This window comes from Aspergillus bombycis, assembly GCF_001792695.1.
Source record: "Aspergillus bombycis strain NRRL26010 chromosome Unknown contig00155, whole genome shotgun sequence".
NCBI lineage: Eukaryota > Fungi > Ascomycota > Eurotiomycetes > Eurotiales > Aspergillaceae > Aspergillus > Aspergillus bombycis.
In genome coordinates, this window is record NW_019170157.1 from 1 (window position 1) to 26,601 (window position 26,601).

At 49.8% G+C, this 26,601-nt stretch overlaps 8 protein-coding genes across 8 annotated transcripts; 4 read left to right on the plus strand and 4 right to left on the minus strand.

Annotated features, from left to right (window-relative positions):
- Positions 1-408: 408 nt before the first annotated feature.
- On the minus strand, positions 409-2,277 carry ABOM_010964 (rhamnogalacturonase B; the record flags this gene model as incomplete). Its single annotated transcript, XM_022538092.1, has 4 exons — positions 409-1,226; positions 1,298-1,499; positions 1,556-1,594; positions 1,651-2,277. 4 exons carry the CDS (start codon positions 2,275-2,277, stop codon positions 409-411), a joined length of 1,686 nt encoding a protein of 561 aa, XP_022383903.1.
- Positions 2,278-5,610: 3,333 nt separating this feature from the next.
- ABOM_010965 (uncharacterized protein) lies at positions 5,611-6,017 on the plus strand (the record flags this gene model as incomplete). The annotated part of the gene is made up of 2 exons (XM_022538093.1): positions 5,611-5,753; positions 5,804-6,017. The coding sequence occupies 2 exons, from the start codon at positions 5,611-5,613 to the stop codon at positions 6,015-6,017; spliced, it is 357 nt and encodes a 118-aa protein (XP_022383902.1).
- A 2,297-nt stretch (positions 6,018-8,314) lies between these two features.
- ABOM_010966 (O-methylsterigmatocystin oxidoreductase) lies at positions 8,315-8,710 on the minus strand (the record flags this gene model as incomplete). Its single annotated transcript, XM_022538094.1, has 1 exon — positions 8,315-8,710. One exon carries the CDS (start codon positions 8,708-8,710, stop codon positions 8,315-8,317), a length of 396 nt encoding a protein of 131 aa, XP_022383895.1.
- Positions 8,711-8,754: 44 nt separating this feature from the next.
- ABOM_010967 (cytochrome P450) lies at positions 8,755-10,222 on the minus strand (the record flags this gene model as incomplete). The annotated part of the gene is made up of 6 exons (XM_022538095.1): positions 8,755-9,009; positions 9,061-9,305; positions 9,359-9,510; positions 9,558-9,749; positions 9,820-9,952; positions 10,009-10,222. The coding sequence occupies 6 exons, from the start codon at positions 10,220-10,222 to the stop codon at positions 8,755-8,757; spliced, it is 1,191 nt and encodes a 396-aa protein (XP_022383894.1).
- A 2,563-nt stretch (positions 10,223-12,785) lies between these two features.
- On the minus strand, positions 12,786-14,469 carry ABOM_010968 (cytochrome P450; the record flags this gene model as incomplete). The annotated part of the gene is made up of 6 exons (XM_022538096.1): positions 12,786-12,945; positions 12,996-13,159; positions 13,216-13,300; positions 13,366-13,391; positions 13,453-14,379; positions 14,467-14,469. The coding sequence occupies 6 exons, from the start codon at positions 14,467-14,469 to the stop codon at positions 12,786-12,788; spliced, it is 1,365 nt and encodes a 454-aa protein (XP_022383915.1).
- Positions 14,470-15,827: 1,358 nt separating this feature from the next.
- Positions 15,828-16,696, plus strand: ABOM_010969 (class I SAM-dependent methyltransferase; the record flags this gene model as incomplete). The annotated part of the gene is made up of 4 exons (XM_022538097.1): positions 15,828-15,906; positions 15,957-15,987; positions 16,051-16,405; positions 16,454-16,696. The coding sequence occupies 4 exons, from the start codon at positions 15,828-15,830 to the stop codon at positions 16,694-16,696; spliced, it is 708 nt and encodes a 235-aa protein (XP_022383904.1).
- A 1,363-nt stretch (positions 16,697-18,059) lies between these two features.
- On the plus strand, positions 18,060-22,526 carry ABOM_010970 (putative manganese ion homeostasis (Fr); the record flags this gene model as incomplete). Its single annotated transcript, XM_022538098.1, has 9 exons — positions 18,060-18,138; positions 18,190-18,236; positions 18,294-18,389; positions 18,453-18,761; positions 18,822-19,613; positions 20,060-20,098; positions 20,330-20,836; positions 20,908-21,200; positions 21,266-22,526. The coding sequence occupies 9 exons, from the start codon at positions 18,060-18,062 to the stop codon at positions 22,524-22,526; spliced, it is 3,423 nt and encodes a 1,140-aa protein (XP_022383910.1).
- Positions 22,527-24,205: 1,679 nt separating this feature from the next.
- ABOM_010971 (sugar porter family MFS transporter) lies at positions 24,206-25,982 on the plus strand (the record flags this gene model as incomplete). The annotated part of the gene is made up of 4 exons (XM_022538099.1): positions 24,206-24,303; positions 24,373-24,701; positions 24,762-25,223; positions 25,279-25,982. The coding sequence occupies 4 exons, from the start codon at positions 24,206-24,208 to the stop codon at positions 25,980-25,982; spliced, it is 1,593 nt and encodes a 530-aa protein (XP_022383911.1).
- Between the last annotated feature and the right edge of the window lie 619 nt (positions 25,983-26,601).

Sequence of the window (26,601 nt, forward strand, 5' to 3'; positions counted from 1 at the left end):
TTTTTTTTTTTGCATTGATTTTATTTACCACCCGCCTACCTCATAACTGATGGATGGATGCATGCATCGACCGAATCAGCTCCCGGGTGTGATAGAGCTATATATTATATGCCACTCGACAGAGTTTCCCCCTCGAGGCCTGTAAGAAAGTCCAGTTGGGTATGAACCGAATCCTTGAAAAGGATCCTAACTACTATCTGCCTTGCGTGCAAGCCATGGCTGGCGTGAACGAAGCCTGTTACCCCTTCAGGATATATCTCTCTTGTTTTATTCGTCGTAGGCACTTGACTATGATTGCCTGTCCACGTCAGAGAACACTCTTTCAATAATCATAAGTAGAGCGCTTGTCGTTTCGACACGACCTCGCTATATTACAGTCTATATACAAGAGTACTCTAGTTCTCAACCTCAATGGTGGTGAGGGGAGTTGTGGTGTACATGGTCATGGAGCTTCTGGTTGGGTGGCGGGACAAAACCACACTTTCCAACGACCACTTCGGTATCAGCCGACGGCTTCTTCTCGATGGCGTTGGTGGGCTGGGTGTTCATTGCAGCAGTCGTAGTGGGTATTCCTGTAGCCCTTGTCCAAGATGATGCCGGGCTCTCTTTGGTGAAGGACGGCGAGCCGACAGGCCTCGGGGACGACGAGACACGAGCCGAAGAACTCCATGCGACGAAACTTGAGCTGGATGTTGCCGCTCTCGAAGGGGATACCACCCTTGAGCTGGGAGTTACAGTTGCCGAGCTGGGAGTAACAGCTGCCAAGCTGCCGCCTGCGATGCGGCTGTATGGCGTCACGCCGGGGTAGAACGAGGCGGGGATAGTCGGAATCGCAATGGATGTGTTCAAAGCCATCCCTTCGGAAAGATCCTCCTTCATGGTGGGTGCTGCGTAGCCCGTCGGCGCGCTGGTGGCAGTCAGTGTCGTGGTGTACTCCTTCAGATCGTCACCGTCCTGGAGACAGAATCCGTCCCCATAAGCGCTCTGGCAGAAATAAGTCTGGCTGTCTCCGGTTTCCGTCCACATGGCAAAGTCCTTGATTGTAATATCGTAGCAAGGGTTGTCATCAGGACAAAGGATCTTGATCGGACCACGTTGCGCACCATTCGCTTCGGTGCCCTTCCAATTCGATACGGTGATATTTGAAAACTCCACACCATCTCCGTCAGCCGTCGCAATGTTGCTCCACGCGCTGTCAATGTCCAGGGAATAAGCATTTCCGTGTCCTGATCATAGTTCCCTCCTTAGCAATTGTTTCTGGCATAGTGTGCAAAACGAGAAGAGAAAGTGGATTTACCAATGAAGTTCTCCAGGGCCAAATTCCTCACGTATCCGTCACCCCCGTTACTCTTGATCATAAACATCTGGTTGGACGAACGAGTGTACACGTTGCGGTAGATGATGTCTGTGATATTCGTGCCTGAGGTAATGGATCCAATTGCGCAACCTCCACTCCAGTTGCAGTAGACGTTCTCGATTAACAAGTTATGGGATGGACTCTGGGATGGATATCGTTAGCAAGTGGGCCATGAAGCCAATCTGAGTGCCCTCGTACCTTGACGGTCACACACTCATCCTTATTAGTGACTTCGACCTATATATCGTCCGTCAGCGAGTTACTTCCCAGGCAGTCAATATCAGCGGACTCACATCATGGACCCAGACATTCTCACCCCACACATCAATCCCATCGAGCCCACCTGAGCTGCCTCCGCGGACGACCACATTATAAACTTCACCATCGGTCACAGTGTCAAGCGACAAATGGAAAGCTGGAGAATCAACCAAGATAATATCATGAACGGCAAAGGAGGATGTCTTCTGCAACCTCAGAGTCCTGGTATTCGTCGATTCGCCCGCAATACGAAACTCATACCCGAGTCCCTGAATCGCACCCTTTCCGTTGCTGCTGAACATCTCAAAATCGCTCGTGTGATCAAAAGCGATCATATTGCCGCCGCCGGTTCCATTGCGGTAGATCACGCCGTCAAGTTGCAAAGCCCAGGACTTTCCTTTATCGAAGAGCACCCAGCTGGACAAGGCATACTCTCCTTCGGGAACATACACCAGACCACCGCCATTACAATCTGCAAAGGCGTCGAGTAATGGCTCACTGATGTCGGTTGACAAGTCGGCGACTGCTCCGTAATCAAGAACATTGCACGTTTTATACGCGGCTTTCTCAGCCGCTGACTTCAGGGGCCCAACTCTACCAGTGAGTTGGGCGGATAAAAGAAGAGGTGCCAGACCCCATAGGAGAAATGATGCAGAACGCATTTTAAAGCATCTATAAGTGAAGAAAAACAAAGAGGAACAGAGAACAAAGAGTGACAATAGAAATTAGAATCTTCAATGACGAAATAAATGAGTGGACAGTAGTTAGACAATGTAAACAATTAACAGAAGAAAAGTGAAGCAGTGAGCATCGTATGAGGCCTATCACATCTTATCTATCACTTGGTAACCTCCTTCAAAGAGCCCCCTGATTTAAGTGCTATCCTCTAAGCAGGAGGATCAGCAGTGGGCCATTGTTCGCGCGCGTAGACTACTTCGGAGTACTGCCCGTATTCTGTAGCCGAGAGGGTAGCCGAAGGTCCACTGGAGTTCGTCTCTCTCGTAGGTTTTGGAAGCCCTAATTCCATCGAACCACGAACTAACGGCGAGTTAATCTATATCAAACGGTCTCCGGCTATGGGCAAGCCAATTAGGTGGGAAATTACTACTAACTAGAGAATAACTGCCGACTGGTGGATCCATGGCGGGTAGAGTCCACGTATCTTGGCAATGGCGGCAGCTCGCTTAGCAGTCGTTGTTTTGCTGTGACTGACCATACAGGCAGCGTGATATACCAAGCCAGAATTATATCCGATATAGTAGCTCTGGGTTTAGCGGTAGGAGAGGTTGATATTCATTCTCTCACAATCCTACTCCGTAGAGCAGACGCTAGTATCAGGCGACTATATCAGCGTATGCTGGCAGGTTGAGCCGCAACGTCTGGTGATCCACTGAGTTGAAAATTGGAATTCTACCAATCATGGCAGTGCATTACGGTCTGTAAACGTGACAGGCTACTCCATATGGACTATGCATAAGCTAGGGTTTCAAGGTAGGAAGCTGCATGCTTGAACTTACTCCCTATAGGTGAGGAAGAAAGTTTTTCGAAGGGTGGGACCGAAACCCACCTAAGTTAAAGACTAAAAGTAACTAAACTAAGAGCTTGTGCATGAAAGCAACAACTTGGTGGGATTGTATACAAAGCTTTCACTAATTTGATCATAACATGCATCCAACGTGGGTTAATGACCCCTCGATACAAAAGAGGTCAACTCTCGTATCAAAAGAATATTAACGTGCTTAAACCGCTTCAAGTCAGTTCAATAGTCCAGGCTACTAGCATCTCGGGATATCACCAACACAGCAATAACCTAGGCTGATATATCTAGCTGGAAGCTTCTTTTTCCTAGAATAATGGACATGACTGCTTATCGGCACACGATGAGTATACTTAGCCTTTCAACATGGCACCATTTCAAGGCCAGTAAGCACTGCCGATCTATGCTGCTGCTGGAACAGTATGGTTTTCACAGGCCTGATCCAAAGCTATATATTTAAATAAAAGGCATTTTGTAGAAATATATTGATAAAATTGGTTACACGATCAGCTTGAGTCTAATATACTACACTTATATATGGATTTCGTCTTTTGACAGTCCCAATATTAAAAAGCGGCCCAGTCTATATCGCCGGGATCAAGAGTCTGTGATAGGAGGCTTCTACTCTCTTTAGATATTTAGCGCGTGGAACTTATCTGGGGGGCAACGTATGCTTATTTTTGCACCCATAATGTGGGGTGGGGTACTCATTAGTGAGCACTGCGGCAGGAATATGTAACAAAAATCTCTAAAATTTCTGGGAAAAACTTGTTGCATAGCTGCTGTGTACGAGTACATGTACAGTTGGGGATATCTCCCTTACTGGGTTCTACTATCATAGTATTCAATTGACGTCTTTCACTTGTCTCACCCATAACTTCACATGGCGGGCTCCACTAAATCCTTCTGATCTTGTGAATACTAGGTGCCCCGGTCCAAATCCCAATCAAAAGAGAGGTCTAGTAGTATGTCAATATTTTAGCCCCAGCTCTCGAGTCGTTCCTTGGTAGACCATGTCCCGAATCCTATTGCGATCCATCACGGCACATGACCCGATAACCCTAACACGTCTCCGTCAACAGGATACAGAAGTATTATTTCCCAAACCGCGATACCGAAGGTGTGCTTACAGTTGCTTGTATCAGTATCCTAAACGTGTTTCTTCGTTGGACATGAACGGAACGGTTCATCGGACCAGCGATGATCTCGTACCAGGCCATCTTAGATAGATTGATCGTATCCCCGCGTCATTCTCCACGTAGACAGCCTCTCTCTGTTAGACTTCTTGAAACAGGCTAAAGTATGTAAAGCGCTAGTCGACAATTCCCCTCTCGCCCGCTCTCAGTCTCACCCGTCTCATTGTTTGCCGAGTTTCAATGTTGGTTGTCCAGAGGCACATGCCTAGCTTCACTTTTACTATATGTTTTGTACCATATGCCTCTTCACATGATGGGAAAATTGCATAGTCAATACAAGGCAACAACGGGACAATCTTATGAATTTTGAGCCATTACTTCACTGTGATGCTCCGCTAAGTGTCCCCCGGTCAGATGCCTAGGCATCCTTCCCTGTTGTCATCCCATAACGAGTTTCGACGCAGATCTCTACCTCGATATGATTTAGGTGGTCAAGACAAATTTATTTGATTGGCCTTTTCCTGTGGAGAACGGGCAAACGCTGGCAAGTACTTTCTCTCCAATTGGATGGAACTATTTTGGCTCGAATATTTTAAGACATGGACCCTTATTTTAGCTCAGTGCTGACGTTTGGTTTTCTTCTGGGAAGTCTTGGCTCGTACACCCATGCGACAACACGGGATAATACGGCCCAATACGTCGCTAGCATTCCTAGCAGGACCCTGAACCTACCGAGGAAGGTGTGGTAATAGACACCAGATATACGTAAGGCGGGCTTGGCCAATATTAATTAGGTAATCTTCGTGTGATAGCCCAGTTACGTCCGTGGTGGAGAGGCCAAGGCAACCCACGGATGTAACTTTAATCGATGAACCCAGAATTGTTCTGCCTATCTGTGGAAGTGCCTGGATATTGGGTGCCTGGATAGCAACCTGTTGGTCCTGAGAGAGGTATCATCAGGGACTCTTTTCATGCTTATATCGAGAGCTGGCAAGTCCCGAGAGGGTACCATGAACAGTCATCCCATGGGACCACCAGGTGGTTTGGGTTCAACCGAGCATTGTCCGAGACAACGCTATGATCATCTGCCTAGATAAGGTCTGTTTAAGTTCGGAGGCTAAGCTATGTTTGACCGAAGCTTGGTCTCCAGTTTATGTTAAATAAGCTCACAGCAGTTGGGGCAGGCAGCCATATTTCCAAGGGTCTCCTCTTTGTGTGCATATTCGTACTTCCGGTTATGACTCGCCTGTTTGAATTCGTTCATGAATATTCGGAATACTATCTCAGTCTCTTGATGGTTATTCGTTAATCATATACGCAAAATGCCGGCTACAGGAAGACCAAACACCGACTACGAGCGCTGGCTTCAGCATCACAATCCAGACGCTGAATTTCAACCGAGTCCACAATACGGTCCTCATCATGGCAGTCGGTCTGGGAAATATCCCCCATTTCACACACCAAAGTAAGTCCAAATCAAGGGTCTCAAATGGATGAGTCTAATAGTAGCCATAGGACAGACAGGCCTCGCATTCCCTTCGCCGAACCTCAAATCCGGTTTTCGCCTACAGAGAAGGAGCTTGGATCTTCTCCCAAGGAGAGTTCGAGCTCACCGACTGTTATCTTGTTGTTCATTTTTGTTATTCTGGTTGCTATTGCATATGCTCGAGTGCAACTTGCGCACTCCTCACAAAACCCTCAGTCTCGGAGAAGAGGTGAAAAGATCTGATGACTGGCCATGACACTTATGAGTTTGACCAATATCTTCTTGCCCATTGGAGAGTTCCCACAGTTACCGCAGCGGTTGGATGGGAGATGTCTGGACGGATACGATTTAAGAATTTCCACACCCCCAACCTGTGCTGTTCGATCGGTACCACTTGAATCTAGAGTCGAGGGATGCAATCCAAAACATAGTGCTATCTTGAAGTGGGTGGCTCAATGCTTGATGCTGGTTCATAAGCTGTTATGGCCCGCTTCCTGTGACGCAGGACACCAATCTGTCTCTAGTTCCCAAACAATAATTGTCGATCGTTACATTACCATAGCATCTTGTCTCCTTGTTTTCTCCAACATAACCCCTTATCACAACTCCCCTACAGACGTATTGGCACCACTAGGCCATCTGGCACAAAGCATCCGACTATGCCTTTGATTGTAAATTTCTTCGTGCTTCATTCACTTTGAAACTAGAAAGTTTCATGTCTATTCTCTCCCAGAAAATTCATCCTCTTAACAGGGTCAGTTAATCCACAAAACCAGTGAATGGGCAGGGAGGAATATATCAAATTCACAGTTTAGCTTGAACCAATACCTGATTCACTATGGCCTGGGACTATTAGGGCCGGCGATTGCCATCTGTTTTCGAAGACCGAGACCCTCACTGCGGTGGCTCTTCCCGTAGGTCAACCGTGCTTTTACCAACTGTTTCACCTGTTATCTCATTAATGACTACTATACTGGAATACCATAAACACAAAGAGATAAATCACCCCGACTTTGCAAATGCGGCTACGGCAGGAGGCCTGGGAAGAACGGCTATACCAAGGGAGCCTGGACCCGCAATTTCGCCGACGACACTCAGCCACCAGTAGCCTCATTGGTCATGCATCAAACCTCCCCACACAGTGAAGGGGCTACAGCAAAGCTAGAGTGAGAGCAGATCTACATTTTCTGCCTATCATAAGAAGCACAGATGGCTCGGGGTGGCAGAATTGCTTCCGAAGTTTCGGGAAGATGCAGCGCGGTTGAAGGCTTCGCAGCCAAATATAGTATACGTTTCCACCAGGACGCCGTGCCACTGGATCTGCTTTTGTGGCCGGCTACTGCCCAGCTTTTCTATGCATCCATACATAGGGAGTGGAAGCACCGATCAACCGACCGAGGTATCCTGCGGCCTAGCCTCACTCGTACACCACAGTACGTCGGTTGACTGTAGGGGCCATTGAAGACATCGAGGGCTACAGATCAGTTCTCAAGTCATTGCAAACAAATATCCGCTAAGGGCATGGCAGTGAGTCGGAATCAATCATAAAAAAACGGAACTGCAGATTGAATTCCAACAGCTCTGATGGTGAAAAGCTCCAAAGGAAGCATCACACCGGACAAAATGTCTACTCGACAACAGGCTTTACGCAGATACTCTCGAGATCAACAATGGCGACACGCGACTTTTAGTAACGAGCCCGGGTGTATCAGTTAGATGCTGAGTTGGACATGAGTTGGTATCACGTAGTTCGGTTATCAGCAAGACTATTTATAACACAATAGTGTATCGATTGCCTGGGAATGGCAACGATGTAGAGAAATCGGGATCACCATCGCCTTACTTTCTTCACGGTCCTGCAATTCGAGTGATACTCCAGTATTATTTGAATCTAGTGGCCCAGCCTCACGCTACACTATCCAACCTTGCTTCCCTTGTCTTTAACGTCGATATTTGATAAACGATTTGACCATTTGTTGCTAGTGCAGGGGACATAGCATGCCTCTCGCTCTCGGCGAGGATATAGTGATTAGGAGCCCTAGTTGTACCGTCAATGAGCTCGTAATTGATCCGACGCCATAGGCCCACCTTACCCTCGTGGCAAGGCTGCTTACTCAAGATATTCAAGCTCAAACTCAGGATACGCCTTATTATGAGGACGAGGTATAGGGCGGTATGAAGGTGTTATTTAACAATCGTTCTAGTGTACACCTATGCTACATCTGCATTCCTGACTTTTGTTTGCCTGTAGCCAGAGATACCATATGTCTCGCCGTAGAACTGGTCCGTCGCAACTAATAAGAACCCCCGCCGTCGATATGATCAAGGGCCGATCCGCGTTCCCTGCCGAACGATGGGTTGGTGCGACGGATGTGAGTTTGGTCGGTTCTACAATCTCGCTGCACTCCGGCCATTCCAACAAATCTGAGGCACGTCTATAAATCTGCCTCTTGCCTTGAGCTTTACTGATAATCATGGGTGTGGCTATGTGACTTAGGAGACCCATCCAACGGCCATTTGAAAATCACACCGTCTAATCATCAACACCCCACCTTCTCGAGCTCTTTTGCGTGGCTCTCTTCCCATGGATGCTCCACTTCCACTGACCGGATCAATGCTTCGTGGGCAGCGCTCCGAGGGGTGATCTCGAGACGATATGGGGCCGGGTGGCTGATAACGCCCGGGAGAAATTCAGCCTGTAGATCTTCTTCCCCTTCCGGCTGAGAGAAATTCAAAACTGCCAGAGACTGTGCAGTACTTAGGAAGACGGTTGCATCTGCTAGGAATTGGCCAGGACAGATGCGTCTGCCATAACCGAACACAATGCTATGCGGATCGAGCTCAGGATTATCGCCCAGGAAACGCTCAGGTCTGAACGCCTCGGGATCACGGTAGATCTTGGGATCATGAGTGAACCACCTATAACGGTCAGACATATAATAGACTGGGTGGAACTTTACGTACCAGATGTTTGGCAGGATTAGTGCGCCCTTGGGGATGAGATAGCTTCGTAGACATCATCCTCGGTGACCAAGTGCGGAATGCCCATCGGGCCAACGGGGTGCCATCTAAGGGTTTCCTTGACCACAGCCTCAATGTATGGGAGTTTCTCACGATCGTCAAACGTGGGAAGCTTGTTCGGGCCGATGACACGATCGATCTCCTCTTGGGCTTTGCGCTGGACGTCGGGGTATAATGCCATTGCCAAGAAGAAGCATGATAATGACGATACCGTCTAGAGCCTGTTAGCCACTGCACATCTCACAAGAGTGTCGACGGGTATTACCGTGTCTGCCCCTCCTAGATAAAGCGATGCGGCCGTCCATTTGTTCACAAACTCTTCTTCAGCGGTGGGTTTTCCCTCGCTTTGTTCGAGGACACTGGCCAAGTAGGAGGGCGAGTACGAGCCTTGACGCATTTGCTGCTTCACAAGTTGATATGGCTTCTCAATGGTTGTGAGCAATTTCTTTCTCCAAGCATAGCCGGTCTGCTTGAATCCAGCGCCCGGAAACCAGGCTGGAAGGTGTCTCACTGTGTTCGTCAGCCTCTGGGCAGTTGGTGTCTGAGACATGAAGCTGCCCTACAGAGAGGAATGGTATCGACCAGCCAGGTCCCCGGGTTCCCGGCAACTGAGAAATTCTCCATTGCTTCGTTTGCCAAGTCAACCAGGGGATCGCGGCCATTAGGCTCGATGTTATACCCGTAAGCGATCTTTAGAATCACCGCTCCAACCTCCCTATCCCAAATCAGATATGCGACCATCGGGTAGGCTCATAGACTTACGTTCGAATATGTTGAATCAAGTCATCTGGCTTCTGCAAAACGCGCAGAAGAAACCGCCGCACTTCAATATCCTGCAATGGGTTGAAGCGTGACATTAGAGCCTTGGTACCCAGGACACGATGCAACACTTTGCGATACAAACGAAAGCGATCGGAGTATCCCTGCAAGCCTAAGACGTCTGCCCAGCCCACTCTGCTTGGTGTTACTATGTGTATAGTCTGTGTGGGCCATGCGGACGATGTGTGCCTTGGGGTATACTTACATTTCCCCGGCAAAGACCATTCTAGGTCGGGAGGAGTATGTGGCCGAGCGCTTTTCCATGAGGTCAAATGCCACCTGGTGGTCATTCAGGACAACGATGGTTTGGCCAAACATCGAGACCGAACTGATGGGGCCTGGCGATCGAAGTTACCAAGTTGCGCCCGTGCCGTCTGCTGCGGTGATCACATACCATAGAGCTCCTTGAATTGCAACCAGTGAACCCACTCCTGCTGTCCAGGTCGTGGCAGATCCCGCAGATTTCCAATTATCGGCTTCGGCTTCGGGCCTGGAGGCAGTGGTGCAGACGCCTTCTTGGGGAGGAGCATTGACTGTGCAAGATACAAAAGGACCAGCCCCAGAAAGACGCTGCCTAATGTTGGTAGAGACATTGTGACAGCCACCATCTACAGAGAATGTATCCGGAAAGAAATGAACGAAGTACTGTAGCGTGCAAGGACAAGTCCAGATAAATGACGATGCGAGGCAGGGGGCCTCTTACGCATGCTAACCTTGGTCTGAGCCCTAGTTAACTAACTAGTTAGCTAGCTACTTAGCGGTGGAGATTATTAATCTGGCCGGTATGTTAGGTGCAGCAAATAGCGCCTTTAGCTCTATCCTTTGGCAGCCATCATTCTCCGAGATCCTCATGATTGGCTTGCCGATCATTCTTAGGGTTAAAGTGCGCATGCAGCCCGCGTTTAATGTAACCCTCAGCTGGCCCCAGACATTTCAGACGATCCTCATGGGAGATTATAAGGTGCGGAGATACGCCAACATTCGCGTGATATACTTTTGGTGCAACAGGCCTCTCTGGTTCCCTTGCTTAGGGCTTATCAACAACGCGTGTCTTCCCGTGTCACCAAAACGGTTCATTCGTAGCCACCACTCGTCTAGAACAGAATCTGTTGCACTGACTATAGCTACTAGGCAGATTTACTAACAATCCTCGATACAATTGGTGAGCTTCTGCTTGGCCGTGGTGACAAGTCTACGTGGGTTTTCTGGTGGTTCATCAAAACTTCCAAGCAAGGGGCATCTCTTCGGGCTTCCTTGCAGAAATTCCAACAACATGCAGGCTCTTTGTTCCAATGGACTGTTTGATCGATGGTCTACTCTATCAAGTAGGACAGAAGAACTTTGTGGAGGCTTAGGAGCAGATGGCCCGTAAACTCGGTCCCAGTAGACCTGGGCGACATTCTTATAGCTGTTCGTTCATCTGTTGCAGCATCATGAAAGACTGGGATGACGCTACCTAAATGGCCTACGACTGGAGCCAGCATTATCCGATAGCCAGCCTGTAAACCACGGAATATATCTGTCTAAGTGCGACACGGATGAATTCAACACCGCCAAATGGCTTTCTCAACGATCTATCAGCATGCGCCGTCAGTGTTCCTGTAGTATTTTCTCTCTCGCGTCTACTCAAAACGCAACAGGCTGACTGCATTACGAAAGCCTTGAATGGGCCTTCATGTCCGACACCCGGTCCGAAGTGCGTTTGTACGAACGATCCACTTCTCTCAATCGCCATCGGATGCTTTGGCATACAGTGCACTCCGAAAGAGAGCCTTTGTACCTCACCCTAATCCCTCATTCTCTTTTGTTTTACCTTGGACAACTGACAGACTAATGAGTATCAACCAATGTCATGCGATCCTCCTGCGGCATCCCAGAAGGATGCCAATCATGCCAATGTTCTGTACTGGTATTCTGTAGATAGCCCATCAATGCGGTGCGGTAGAAATCAGAAGGATATGCTAACATGAACAGAATCACTATCGTCAGTTGCCTCCGAATGCGATCCCTCATGCAATCCTACAAACCAGGGAGTATCAGGAGTAAGCCAACATGAATCACATATGAGGTCTCCACAGGAACTCAGTCCTGACAGCAACTTAGGGGACAACAACCCCGTGATCTATTGGCGTGTAGTCGAATGCGACGTCGCCATCATATGCGCCTGCGTGCCCTGTGTCCCACCACTATTCAAACGCGTGTTCTCGACCAACTCAGCGACAACAGGACGGTAACCTAGTGATGAAGGTGGTCCTTCCCCGCCTAGTCGACTCGATCAGATCGAAGGGAAACAAACGTTCGGTATCTTCCACCCGACGGTATCGAAAGATCGGTTGGTACATGCGGAGTGATCTCGTTTCGTGATGGACTATTGGCTTTGTTTCTTATCGGTCGCTTGGTTGCTGCTCGGATGGTTCCTTACCCAGTCCGAGCGCATGTCATCGATCGGCGGTGGTTAAACATTGTGTGGAGAGTTGAGAAGCTCACTAGGCCAATTTGCAACTGGTTCACGCTCAAGAGATTGATACTCGGGCGATATCTATGAAAAAGGTACAAAAGGAGAGAAAGAATACAGTAAATGCGCAAAGAAAGTAGGAAAAGAGAACAACGCCAAAAGCAAGAGGGTTGGTTATACGAGACACACGAGATATCGAAACAAAAAGTAAAAAAAAATCTCCCCGACTGGGAGTCGAACCCAGGTCTCCCGCGCTTGTTCTCGTATGAGATGACAAGCGGAAATCATGACCGTTAGACCATCGAGGACTTGTTGTAAAGTTTGAGACTTTTTTGAATTATTAACTAAAACCTTTGTAGGGAGAAAATACTTTGATCCCTCCACCATCGGGTCTCAACTAGGAGGTGTTATAGAGGCCAACCTTTTCACCGGTACCGTTAGGCCTGCACACGTAATCGGTCGGGCATTGATTGAAATTAATAGAGTCTATACAAGATAAACACTAACAGAATTATAGTATCAAGGCTCACTGCGGAACTTCAATTTTGATATGGATTGAATCTAATTATATATTTGTCGGCGGTCCCAAACTTCAAGGTTGCTAGCCCCACCAACATCAGCGACTACCAAGACCGTTTCAATATCTGATTCTTTTCAAGCCATCGACATGAGTGTACATGATATATACATCCATTGGAACATTCTTTATAGATCCACTATTTCACTAAAACCCGCACGCCCTTGCTATCCATCTTCGGGAAGGGAAGAAACATATCATGTGCAAGCGTCACATCCTCCAATGTAGTTTCATACAACTCAAAATCTAGTTCTCTGAGGACCTTAGGAAGGGCAAGGAGAATCTCAGACCGCGCGAGACTGTTCAAGCATTAGTATGTACGATAGACCGTGAGGGAAAGGAAGCATACTTCATGCCAATGCATTGTCTTGATCCTTTGGTAAACGCCACCATATACTTTTCCAAATGCTTCCGCTGATCCAGGTCCAGCCAGCGCTCAGGAAGAAACATATGTGAGTCGGGAAATATTCGTTCGTCGTGGTGCATCAACGCGCTTGACATTCCAACGGGGGTCTGTTTCATCAGGTATATAATCACCAACAAGCTAAGACAGAGATCCATAAACTCACCCCGGCGGGTATAGACCATTCTCTAAACTGTAGGGCTCTATCGGGAGCCACTCTTTGCAATCGGGTACTGAGGCCGTACGAAAGTCTAGATTGAAATGTTAGTCAAAAAACACGCATCTTTAATGTCTGTTCATAACAAAAGGGACAGACCTTAGCCCCTCAAGAATGACCGATGTCTAAGTGTCAGACAGTTAGTCGGATGGAATCACCAACACAGATACTTCCACCAGGGCATACCAGGTAAGGCATTTTCTCAAAGTCCAACAGAGTAGCTGTCCGACCAGGATCCAGCTGGTTGAGCTCCTCTCTCAATTTCTGCAGCTTGTCTGGGCTGTGAAGAAGGTAAAACATCGTCCAAGTCAAAGCTTTGCCGGTAGTCTCAGCGCCTGCACCGACCACTACCTGAACTTCCTGCCATAAGCGCTCCGGAGATTTCTCTTCCGGTGGAAGATTGCTATTGAGCACATCATGAAAGAAGGTGGGATGGCTAAATTGACTCTTAAGCTTGTCATATCCGTTGGCATTTTGCTCCTCCATGATCGACGTTATAACGTCACGGCAGCGACGTTGAAAATGGAATGTCAAGTCCATCTCCGGATTTAACCAGGACAACCAACGTTCGGGTAGAGCAGTAAATACTTTGAGAAGCCACGGGAAGGGCTTGATATAGACACCCGATTTCGCAACTCCACTCAATGTCCTGCTCCACCGAGGAACGAAGTCCGGTTCATCAAGGTAGTGGAACCCAGCACCCATCGTGTAATCGGTGACAACATCAGTGGCGAAACAGGTAAATGGGTACTGAAGAGCGACCGGGGTTCCTGTTCCCTGGAATTCCCTCAGACGGTCGCACAGCTTGTCTACCAACGCCTGGATCAAAGGTTCGAGCTTTCGTATCCGAGTCATGGCAAAGTACGGGTTCATGTTGGAGCGCAGGAGGCGGTGGTGATAGTGATCTACTGTCGCCATTGCCGTCTTGGTTAGCCCGAATTGCCGGGTATAATATTCATACTTATTCCGCGGGCTGTCTCGAGAATATAACACTTCATAATAGTCGGGGTCGCTGATGTGGAGTTCCCAGGGGCTGATGCGGACGATAGGACCTAGGATTCCGGTACATACAGTTAGCCCTATGTCTCTATCCTTTGCCCTCTTCATAGCTTGCTGTGGGTAGTACCATATTTTTCATGCATCCGAATGATTTGGAATGTATACTGGCCTTCGCAGTAAATATCGTAGTACAGTTCATACCATAATGTCAGCGCAGCCAGTTTAGGGCCGGGGAACTTGGCCAATGGGGACAGCCATAATCGATAGACAGCCAACGCAATCAGATAGACGACCCCTGCTAAGGCGATGATCCAAGGTTGAAAAAGAAACTGAAACATGCTTCGATCTCGCACCACATCAGCACGTAGGACAAAAACAGGGAAAGCGAGAAGGAAGAAAAAAAAAAGGCAAAAAACTGGGCGATCGGACAAAACTATGTTATTTACACCGTTCTCTCTTCTTCTTTACCTTCCACACGTACCAAAGGATGCACCGTCGACCGGTAGTTAGCACTTCACCCCCGCCCCCATATTAAAACGGTCCTGCAGGTATCTCCACCGTCTAAGAAATGGCTGACCTGTCGGAGCAGCCGATCCCTCGGAGGACGCTCCGTTTATTGAAACTCTTGCCGTTGGCAGGTGGCTCTTGGCTCATTAGTGCAGCGCTATGATACGGCACGTTGCCCTAAAAATCCAATCATGCAACCGATAGCTGGCGGCATTATATCTTGAGACAAGGGCTTCGCAAGCGGTTTTTCCTTTGGCCGAATCCTTGTGTCTCATGTGTTTGCCTTTTGTCGCAGCAGTCCACATGGCTTATAAACGATCAGGGACCCTCTTGGTCCATTTGTGATCCGTCATATTGATCCCACTAGACACGCCATGTGCTCGCAACCGAATGCCGATCCACCCATCGCTCCCGAGGTTAGTGCTCCAGCAGTTGGCGAAGGTAAATGATAGAACTCTATTAAAATGAATGTGAATCTGCGTTCAGGCCGACGCGGATCTCTATAGTGAGGAGGATTACTCCAGCGCGTACGTATCGTTTAGGGTTTCCGTGGTCGCTGACTCGACCCCCAAACTAAATTACAACCAACAGGGCCGGCAGTTCGACGACATCTTTGTCGTCGAGTATCTTAAATTACCAGTAGGTATTTTAGTGTTAAAACCCATAAAGCTAAATCTAACGTTTCCTATTCCAGATATGAGGTCTGATTCTCAATCACCGTCCATCATTTCCAACCACTGACATAGCCCCGTAGAATGGACGGCGGTATCATGCATATCGACCAGGAGAATATGTCATTGTAAGCCCTCACTATCATCAATTATCTGGTCATAGATTGATGGAAATCGCACAGCCAAATGATGAACGAGAACAAGATCGATTAGACCTGGTATTCCAATTCTTCACTTCCGCCTGCCAGTTACTTCTCTCACTTCCGGAAGGGTCACCACATATGTAGTCTCGTGCTGGGGGGAGCATTATATCAATCTCCCATATCGGAAAACCCAGGAAGAATCCTAGATCTAGGAACGGGAACGGGATTGTGGGCGATTGACATGGCTGAGTACGAAGCTCAACATCGTGGGAGCACGACACTGACAATGCACAGCCAGTACCCGGAGGCACAGGTCATTGGTTAGAACAGTCAACACCCACATTCTACTTTCGTTGCTAATTGGCCGTAGGGACGGACCTGAGCCCGATTCAACCTTCATGGTATGAGCCTGCTTGACTTCAGAAGTAGAAAATGGGAGTAGTTCTGGAGTATAACTGTACCAGGGTTCCACCGAATTGTGTCTTTGAGATCGACGACTTCGAACTTCCGTGGAACTTCACCCAACCATTTGATTTCATCCATGCTCGGAGTGTTGAGGGATGCGTCAAGGATTTCCCGCATCTCTTTCACCAAGCACATCAGAACCTCGTTCCTGGGGGCTGGTTTGAAATGATGGAACCCACCGTCGACATCTTCTCCGATGACGATAGTATTTCGAAGGCGCCGTATCTATCTGAATGGCGGGATATGTTGATCGAGGCGAGCAGAAAGTTTGGCAAAGAGATGGGAGCGGCGAAAAATTACAAGCAGTGGATGACCGAGACTGGCTTCACGGATGTGACGGAGGAAATATTCAAGGTTGGTAGCTCGTTGATGACGGAGGGCCGGTCCTGTTGACTTCTCCAGGTGCCTTTTTCGCCATGGGCTAAAGACCCTAAGCTGAAGGAACTGGGACGCTACCAACAAGCCAATATGCTTGAGGCTCTCGATGCGTACTCGTTGGCGCTGTTCACTCGATTCTTGGGTTGGAGTGTTGATCAGATTCAGGTGCTTTTAGTCGGGGTTCGACGAGAATTATTAGACCGGAGGCTACATATCTACTCTCGATACTATCTGGTTTACGGCCGGAAGGAGAAGGAAGACTCGTAGTCATCAGATTGGCGATGCTGGGAGAGTCGAATATGGTCAGGTTTGTCTGTGCAGGGTTGCAGTTCAAATCATACTTACCTTGCATTATACCCATCTTTCCTTTCTTTTGTTTTCTTTCTCTTTCTTTCTCTCGCTCTTTTTATTTTTTATTTTTATTTTTCTTCCCTCCTTATTCTCCACTCTCCGCGCGGTTAAGTCCAATGCCATCCCAAGCAATATAAGCGCATTCCCACCGACCAGAGAATCAAACATACATGTCATATATTGATATCTGCTCGCCAATACATTCTTTTAGACGAACTGTCACTGTGCTATTGCAGAGTATGCAGGCGTAGGAGTACCGAAGGAGAGACCAAACCCTTCCATTCTTCTCGACAGCAGAAACTGCTCGTCAAACCTCAGCAGGTACCTTGGTAGTTAGGGCACGTAGTAGCCTTGATGAAACCTCTATTCGGTTAGTGCCTCATCTCGCTACGGGATATTCCCCCGATCATGTGACACCGCTACTCCGTCAGCTTGCATTAGTGTGCGTTGGCCGAGCGTTTTCATACGGTTGCACGTGTCTGATCGAAACCTATAATATAGCCAGCCATCGTCCTTCTCAGGCACGAGAGACGTACGGTCATCCTTCAATGACTTGAAGATTTTCTTCGGATGATCTGTGATCCGGGGTCCAATATGACCAGCTTGGGGTAAGATAGTAGCCTGGAGTAGAGAAGCTCCCTCCAGTGCCTCCACATATCAAATTTAGTTGCTCCGGGAAATAAACATCGAGAAATGTGCCGGGTTGCCCTACCGGGTGGTGGGGTTGAACGTGTGGTGAAGTGGGTGCACGGAGGGGATGGCATCGTTCCGTGAAGTCGATGGATCTAGCCAGAAATAGCAATAATATTCACGCCCGCAATGTTTAAAAATCGAGGTTGATACACCTCAAAACACCGTGAGAGAAGTGGCGGGATTAGGAGCTGTGTTTTGTTGACGATGAGAGCTGCACGGGGTGCGCCACGCTTGCCTGAGGCCATGAGCAGGGAGCATGACGCCACTACGAGCAACCGGCCCGGAATCGGAGAAAGCCGCTGGATGCGGTTTTTCCAGACACCAATTGTTGAACTAAACGGGGTAGTCACTACTAGTGATGATGCTACTGATATAGTCCTGTTTTTTTTCTCTCACTCTCTCTTCCACCCTAACCCTCTCATTTCGCTTGTTTGTCGCTCTATAAATCTCTTCCTCTTGCCCCTCGTGCATCTTCTCTGGACATAGCACTCGGAATCGTTTGTTTGCGCCCCCTGGAGATCGGGTGGTCGTTATCTCTCTTTTCGCGGACCCGCGCCACCAAGCGCGCCGCATCAATCTCACCATCATGGGCCTCTCCAAAACCAACAGGATCATAATCCTGTTGGTCATCGACTCCGCATTCTTTCTCTTAGAATTGACCGTTGGTTAGTATCCAGGGACCGGTGGTGCCTCGTTCTCTATCTCACGCCTTGCAGGCTATGCCGTCCACTCGCTTGCCCTTGTTGCTGATTCGTTTCATATGGTATGTATTTCCTGCGGATCCCAGTATCGACACCGGCCAACGGCTAACTATGTCAAGCTTAATGATGTCCTGTCCTTGTGTGTGGGTTTATGGGCCGTCAAGGTCGCCAACCAGGAGACCAATTCCACCACTTCCAAGATGTACACTTATGGGGTAGGCTCTTTGTTCCTGCGAGTGGGGGCGGAGTACAAGCTGACCGTGATCTGTTCATTATAGTGGCAACGTGCGGAAACCCTCGGAGCCTTAGTCAACGGTGTCTTCCTCGTCGCTTTGTGCATGTCGATTTTCCTAGAAGCGATTCAACGCCTGGTGGAACCCCAGGAGGTGCAAAACCCGAAGCTCGTTTGCATTGTCGGTTGCTTTGGTCTGTTGTCGAATCTCTTGGGTCTTTTGTTGTTCCACGATCACTCCCACGGGCATGGCCATGGCCACAGCCATGGTGAAGCCCATGGTGTTGAGGATGTGGATGTCGCTGAGCAGGGCTATATTTCCCATGGCGGAAGTGACCCCGCGCGGGGAATCGCAGTACGTTCCATCTTCCGCAACCGTGTCATAAACGATCAGCCCTTAACCAGACCAATACAGGACGAGTGTACACTTCCTTCTCCCGATACTCGAAGACGCCGAACTCTTGATAGCCAACATCGCGGATCTCCCAGATACAGCGGTAACGTGGAAGACATCCAGGTACACCCGGCGACAATGAGACAGGAAATCATCGGTCGCAGCCGCTATGTCGATGAGGAGCAGTCGTCCGAGTCGGACAGCGACCAAACTAACGTCGCTGAAACGTCAGAGCGATCTGCACTCCTGAGCCACAAAGACCGAGCGCGCAAGTATACTGACGAAGCCAACGCACCCCTTTTACCAAATGCTACAGTGGACGACGACGTCCATAAATTCCACAACCACGCGCAGCCCAAGTCGAAGGACTCCAAGCATGGTCATGGTCATGGTCATGGCCACGGCCATGGACATGGACATGATCTCAACATGCGGGGTGTCTTTCTGCATGTCATGGGTGATGCGCTGGGCAACGTTGGTGTCATCGCGTCTGCCCTGGTTATTTGGTTGACCGACTATGAGTGGAGGTTCTACGTTGACCCTGGCATTTCGTTGGTGATCACCGTGATCATTCTTGCTTCGGCTATCCCTCTTTGCAAGGCCGCATCGAGAATTCTCTTACAGGCGGTTCCTCCTGGCATGAGTATTGACCATATCAAAGAAGACATTGAGCGACTTCCTGGTATCATCAGCTCCCACGATTTACATGTTTGGCAATTGAGTGACACGAAGCACGTCGCTTCGATCCACATTCAAGTAGATACGGAGATCAAAGGGGAGGGCTCAGAGCGGTATATGCGCCTGGCTAGACAGGTGAGAAGATGCCTCCACGCCTACGGCATTCATTCAACCACGATCCAGCCCGAATTCGCACCGGGAAGCGATGTTGAAGACAACCAACCCGCTTCATCCTATTCCAGCAACGGCCCTTCTAGTCTGCGAGAGGAAGACTCACGGGCGTGTCTCCTGGCATGCGGCGATGGCTGTACGCGAGGTGGAGAATGTTGTCCCAAGACCACAACCTAAGCAGGCATCGTCGTGCCGTCCGTCCCGTCACTTTCCCTTCTTTGATCAAAAGCATGTCTACTATTCATACCCCTTTTTCTTTTGTCGTGTTTCATACTACCTAGATTGGAGGATTGGTGTCTCGAGGAAAATCATTTGGGTCATGGGTGGGGTATTTGTTTAGAGCCTAATACTGTATACTGCGCTTTGGGGGATCTGCTGATATTCTTATCTCGGTCATGTATTCATACCAGCTCGACTTCGAGTGTCGATACTTTTTCCCCAGCTACCTGGTAATCGATCGACCGTCAAGGAATATTATTTATTATTATACAAAGCGATTCTTCGGGTGGGCTGTAGATCAAGACAACAAAGGGCACTATTAATAGACTTCTAGACCCACGATTGTTCTAACCTTAACCACCGGTGCCTTCACGTGACCCACCTCCGCGGCTCAGTGGAGATCTCCAGGCCAGGAGACCGACCCCCTGTGTGGTTCACTTCACACCCTCGGTTGGCCATAGTGCCCTGTGTTCGCCATCTGCAACGTTGAGTGTCGCTCTTCTCCCAATGAGAACCGTCTACGCCGCTGGCCGACATCCTGTCACAACTTCCGTGTAAAGGCGGAGCAATGCCGCAGACAGCTTCGCTTTGGCCACTTTTGGATTGACACAGCAAGCATGAGTTATTCATATCCAAACAGCGCGAACGCGGATGCCTACCGTCCAGCCCGTCGCGATTATTATGTCGACTCATCCAATGGCCAGCGCCGTCTCCTCGACACGTTGCCACCGTGGCTACGACAATGGGTCGCCGACCTACAAGCTCATTGGATTGCTCTGAGCTTCAGCAACACCGAGAACTCTCGCGGCAGTCATGCGCTCACAACACGGCTATGGAGGATGTTCCGACGCATATTTACAGTCACGAATGCCCTGGCTGTTCTCTGGTTCGTTACGCTCTGGTGGGGGGAACGGGTCGTGTTCCAGGATAGCTTGGAGAAGTGCGCCTGGGAAAACTGGGAAAACTGGGTCAGTATTTGATTCCGAACAATCAACCTCGCGGGAATCATCTGTTGCTAACTCGGTATTTCTATTCTTAGCCTCGAGATGCAGCGCCACATCATGTTGCTTTCATCGCAGACCCTCAGCTGGTCGACCCTCATACCTACCCCGGTCGGCCATGGCCTCTGTCCACTTTGACAGTGAAGTTCACCGATCAATATCTGCGGCGGTCCTTTTCATCTATTCAACGAAATCTGGGCCCGGACTCGGTGTTGTTCCTCGGTGACCTGTTTGATGGGGGAAGAGAGTGGGCAACCTCGCACAGCTCCAGTCCCGAGAAGCGCTACCAGAAATACAAGGATTCGTTCTGGAAGAATGAGTATCGTCGTTCGTGAGGATATTCTCGAACCAGTGGAATGAGGGTGATCCGCACTCAGGCAATCCCCGTGGCCGGAGGATGATCGCTAGTCTCCCTGGGAATCACGATTTGGGATTCGGAACCGGGGTTCAGCTGCCTGTCCGCGATCGGTTCCAGACATATTTTGGCCAAAGTAACCGCGTTGATGTTATTGGAAACCACACTTTTGTTTCGGTCGACACGGTATCATTGAGCGCCATGGACCAGCCTGACCCAGAGACCGGAAGTTCAGGGTCTGGGGACGGACACCCGCCAAACGAGCGGATCTGGCAGGAAGCAGAGGATTTCCTGAACAATATGAACGTTCACCGTGGCAAGGCGGAAATGGGAGAATTGCGCCTGATGAGGAACCAAAGTGAAGGCCATGTGTTCGACCATAAAGTCGTGGACCTCTCACAGCCTACGCTTTATCAAAAACTCCAACCGGAGATTGTAGGGTTCCCTGCCATTCTCCTTACTCATGTTCCCTTGTATCGCAAACCGGCCACGCCGTGCGGGCCTTTGCGAGAGCATTACCCGCCATCAGATGGTGAACCGGAAGAAGATGAGCGGAATGCCCTCTCGATTGCTGCTGGATACCAGTATCAGAACGTTCTCACGCAAACTATCTCCAAGGACTTGGTCACGAAGGCAGGCCCGAATCTTGTCCATGTCTACTCGGGGGATGACCACGATTACTGTGAGGTGACCCATCGCGAGTTTAGCGGTTCTCCCAAAGAAATCACGGTCAAAAGTCTCTCCTGGGCTATGGGGGTCCGGCGACCAGGCTTTCTGCTTACCAGTCTCTGGAACCCTGTTGACCCTGCCACCGGGAAGCCGACGCACTCGATGAGCACGGGCGCTACTTTGCAAAACCACTTGTGCCTCCTGCCCGACCAATTATCCATCTTCATCCGTTACGGCCTTCTCTTCGGCCTGACCCTTGCTGCTCTTCTCGCACGAGCCGCCATTCTTGTGCTCTACTTCCCTGCAGTGGACTCCTCTGCATCCATTCTTCCTCTCTCTGACGTTCGCCCTCCCCTCCACGTCCACACCGCGAAGACCCCCAGTTCCAGTACGTCTAGCTCCACGTTTCCCTCACCGGGGGGCTTGGCCAGTCGTGCCGTCAATGCACCTCCTCGCTACCCCAAAGTGTATGACGATGCTTACCCCGGTCCAGATCACGATGACGTGGACAAGGCGAAGTGGAAACCGAGGGTCCCCGCTTCCCGGGGAATCTGGGGGGAATTCGTCGACTCGGTCAAGTATGTGGCTTCGATGGTGTTTGCATGGTATTTCTTCTTGATCTGGCGATGGTAAAGACCGGGGCGAAGATGTACATCGGAGTCTCTACACTATACTGTATATACATATACAAACTGCATCGATTATGTCTCTATTCATCATTGCACGTAGACTTCGTTTTTTCTCTCATTTTTCCCCCCTGTCACCAAAGATATAATCTCGAGTCCTTTGTGCACAGTTCACCGTCAACTGGAAAAGGTTTCCCTGAACCATACTTGACAATCGTTTTAGTTTTTTTTTTTTTTAAACTTTTTTTTTGTCTTTGTCCTTTACAGAGTGGTTCTCCTGTGGTGGGGAGTGAGAGAGGGGACGTTTTACCTTCGAGGAGCAACCATGGTTCCGCCCGATAGTCAATATTCGCCAACCAAAGTCAATCCGCATTTTAGTTTGGTGCCTAAGCGTTTAGTCCAGCTAGATAGGGTTAGGGGGCTGATCGCAGCCATGTATTATGCAACCTATACGACGAGAAGCGGGCAAATTTCGGGGGATTCTGAGACTCGATCTCCCAGGGCCCCCCAATCAGAGCCCCGACTCGTGCTGCCCGCGCTGGAAGTGGCAAAAGCCCTAATTTGCTTCAACCATGTCACATCCACACCCTCGCCCTCCCGACAGAATGTCATTGTGCGTCGAGACGACGCTCGCTGCCCGAAATGGCACCGGTGAGACTCCGGATTGTCGTGAACTGGGCTCTCTGCCTCCATGCCTAGATCCATTTCCCCGGACGGAAGTCGTGGAGTCTCCAGGTGAGCAAGGCGTGTGCCATGGGGTCGTGCATGATTCCCTTTTCGACACGATCCGATTACATTGCCAGACACGGGCATCTGGTTACAGACCCATCCGACGACCATTCGGGAGGTGACCAGGATGCCGATGTGACTTTGAGATTCGTATTACGAGAAAAGTGGTGACTTCGGGATGGTCACGGGTTGGCCGCGTTCGGCATCGCCCGAATTCTTTGCATTTCTATCTGATAAGAACTTCTTTCCCGTTCTCGGCATCCCTCCGCCATGAATCATCGTTCCCTCTCAACGCTTTATTTTTATCTCTCTTGCCACTGTATTTCCTGTCCCGTGGCTCGGATTGCCGTCACGGCGCGACGAAAGGATCCCGTAGATGGGGAAGGAAAAACCTGTCTATCGTATTGGGGACCTCCACTCTGCGTGCCAAGTTCCAGAATCGTTCGATGCCCGTGGTTGACTTGGGGCCTCGGCCATGTTGCTTACTTGCCTGGAGCCAATCATGCGTATTCATGGGCCAGTAGCCTCATGCAAGCCCCCTCCACTTTCCACGCCGTCAAACGTTCCTCTTCTCCAGACTCGGGGGCTGTGGCGCGGAGAGAGACACAGATCGCAGGTCGAGGGCCGAGAGTGCCAATTAATCCCTCATGCGGCCGACGCCAGCACATCCTAGGCTGATCCCGTGCCCTCAATTGGCTGTAAATGCGGGATAGCGCTGGTTTCGGCCGGCTCCTTAATGTAGTTTTTCCCCATGTTGACCGGATATGGTCAAGATTGGCTATGGCGACCTCCTGTCTGAAGCAGTACAAAAACTCTGCCATGGCCCCCTTCCCCATGGAGTTCGTGTATCTCATTTTTCTCTCCACCGGTCATCCCGACATTCTTCTACTTGCGTCTTGATCTACCACTGAAGAATCTTCCCCTAGATTGACCCTCCAGTCCGTGTTGACAGTCACCATGGGCTTCATGTTGAAGAAGCCGGATGATGCTACGGGCTCTGCTGCCCCGGCCATCCTTATTGGACTGTTTGTTGCCTTTGGTGGTGTGCTGTTTGGGTAAGCTGGCCCTCGATACCATCTTCGAAGCCTTTCAAAGACCCGGCGGCTGACGATTGGGTCCTCTAGTTATGATACCGGCACCATCAGCGGCATTCTTGCCATGCCGTACTGGCGCAAGCTGTTCTCCACGGGCTATATTAACCCGTCAGACAACTACCCCGACGTGACCTCCTCGCAGTCCTCCATGATCGTGTCTCTCCTGTCTGCAGGGACTTTCTTCGGTGCGCTGGGTGCGGCACCCATTGCGGATTACTTCGGTCGTCGGCTTGCGATGATCATCAACACCTTTGTCTTCTGCTTTGGTGTCATCCTCCAGACCGCTGCCACTGCCATCCCATTATTCGTTGCAGGAAGATTCTTTGCGGGCCTAGGTGTTGGATTGCTGTCTGCCACCAGTATGTCATGAACTATAACCCACCTAGCAAGCCAACGTATCGTGTGCTAACAGGCTGCAGTTCCTCTGTACCAGTCCGAGACCGCCCCTAAGTGGATCCGTGGTACCATTGTTGGTGCCTACCAGCTGGCCATCACCATTGGATTGCTGCTCGCTGCCATCGTGAACAATTCCACCAAGGGCCGTAACGATACTGGTAGCTACCGTATCCCTGTCGCTGTGCAGTTTGCCTGGGCTATCATCCTGGTTGTTGGCATGCTCTTACTCCCGGAGACGCCTCGTTTCTTGATCAAAAAGGACAAGCACGAAGCTGCTGCCAAGGCGCTCTCGCGCCTTCGCCGCATCGATGTCAACGATCCCGCCATTGTGGAGGAGCTGGCTGAGATCCAAGCCAACCACGAATATGAACTCAGTGTGGGCAATGCGAGCTACCTCTCTATTTTTCGTGGAAGTATCGGCAAGCGCCTGGCGACTGGCTGCGCTGTGCAGGGTCTGCAGCAGCTGGCTGGAGTCAACTTCATCTGTATGTATTCTACCGTCCCACACCACCATGTTGCATACCCACTAACCGCTTCCAGTCTACTACGGAACGACCTTCTTCGAACACTCCGGTATCAAGGACGGATTCATCATCACTTTGATCACCAACATTGTTAACGTGGTCTCGACCTTCCCCGGTCTCTACATGGTCGAGAAGTGGGGTCGTCGTCCGCTTCTCCTGTTCGGTGCTGTCGGCATGTGTGTGTCCCAGTTCATCGTGGCCATTGTTGGCACCGTCACCACCTCCGACGTCGCAAACAAGGTGCTGATCGCCTTTGTCTGTGTCTACATCTTCTTCTTCGCTTGCTCCTGGGGTTGCACCGCGTGGGTGGTGACTGGTGAGCTATTCCCTCTGAAGGCTCGTGCCAAGTGTCTCTCGATCACAACCGCCACCAACTGGCTCCTCAACTGGGCCATCGCATACGCCACCCCTTACATGGTCAACTCTGGCCCGGGCAACGCTAACCTGCAGTCCAAGGTGTTCTTCATCTGGGGTGGATTCTGCTTCATTGCCGGTGTTTTCGTCTACACCTGCATCTACGAGACCAAGGGTCTGAGTCTGGAGCAGGTCGATGAGCTTTACGCCAAGATTCCTGTGGCCTGGCGCTCCAAGGAATTTGTCCCATCGGTTAGCTACGCTGACGTCCGCGACGTGGCTGCCGGCAAACTGTCTGGCAACCTCGCTGATCTGGAGGTCGACGCCCAGATGAAGCGTGACCTGGAGCATGTTGAGAAGGCCTAGAGCATCCGTCGGCGTTTATGAATTAGGGTTTTGCGGTCTTGGTTCGGTGTTTATTTTTTTTATTTTTTATTTTTCTTTCTTCCCTTCCATGGTGCCTCTACTGCCTTTTATATACCTAGCGAGTGGCTGTTTAAACCGTTATCTTGGTGATGAGAGACGTGGTATGATGATTGGATCACGACCAACTTGAATATCTTGTATAGTATACTATTCTCCTAGCACTGCTCTTGTGACCAAGGATTATCTTTTTTTGAAACTCATCATTCAATTGTCTATTGTAGGTTATAGGGGGCTACAACTCAACAGTCGCTGTGTATGGTCTTTTAGGGGGGGAAATAAATAAACAAACGAGACTCACTAGTATGTCAAGGGCAGACCCTGACTTCGCTGGACTATACTAGCCAGTAGTAACTGTGGATGTCTACCACCGGCCCGTCCCCTAAAACTGGACCCTGGCGGTCGCCTGAGGCAGCGCTGCTTACGTAGGGAATCCCCCCGTTCACGTGTCGATCCCCTTTTTTGAGGCCCTTCCCAATGAGGAAGGGCAACATGGGACCGACTGGCGAATGATCAACGTCTTCCTTTCTCTCTCCTTATCCTCCGAGTCCTTTCCCCCCCC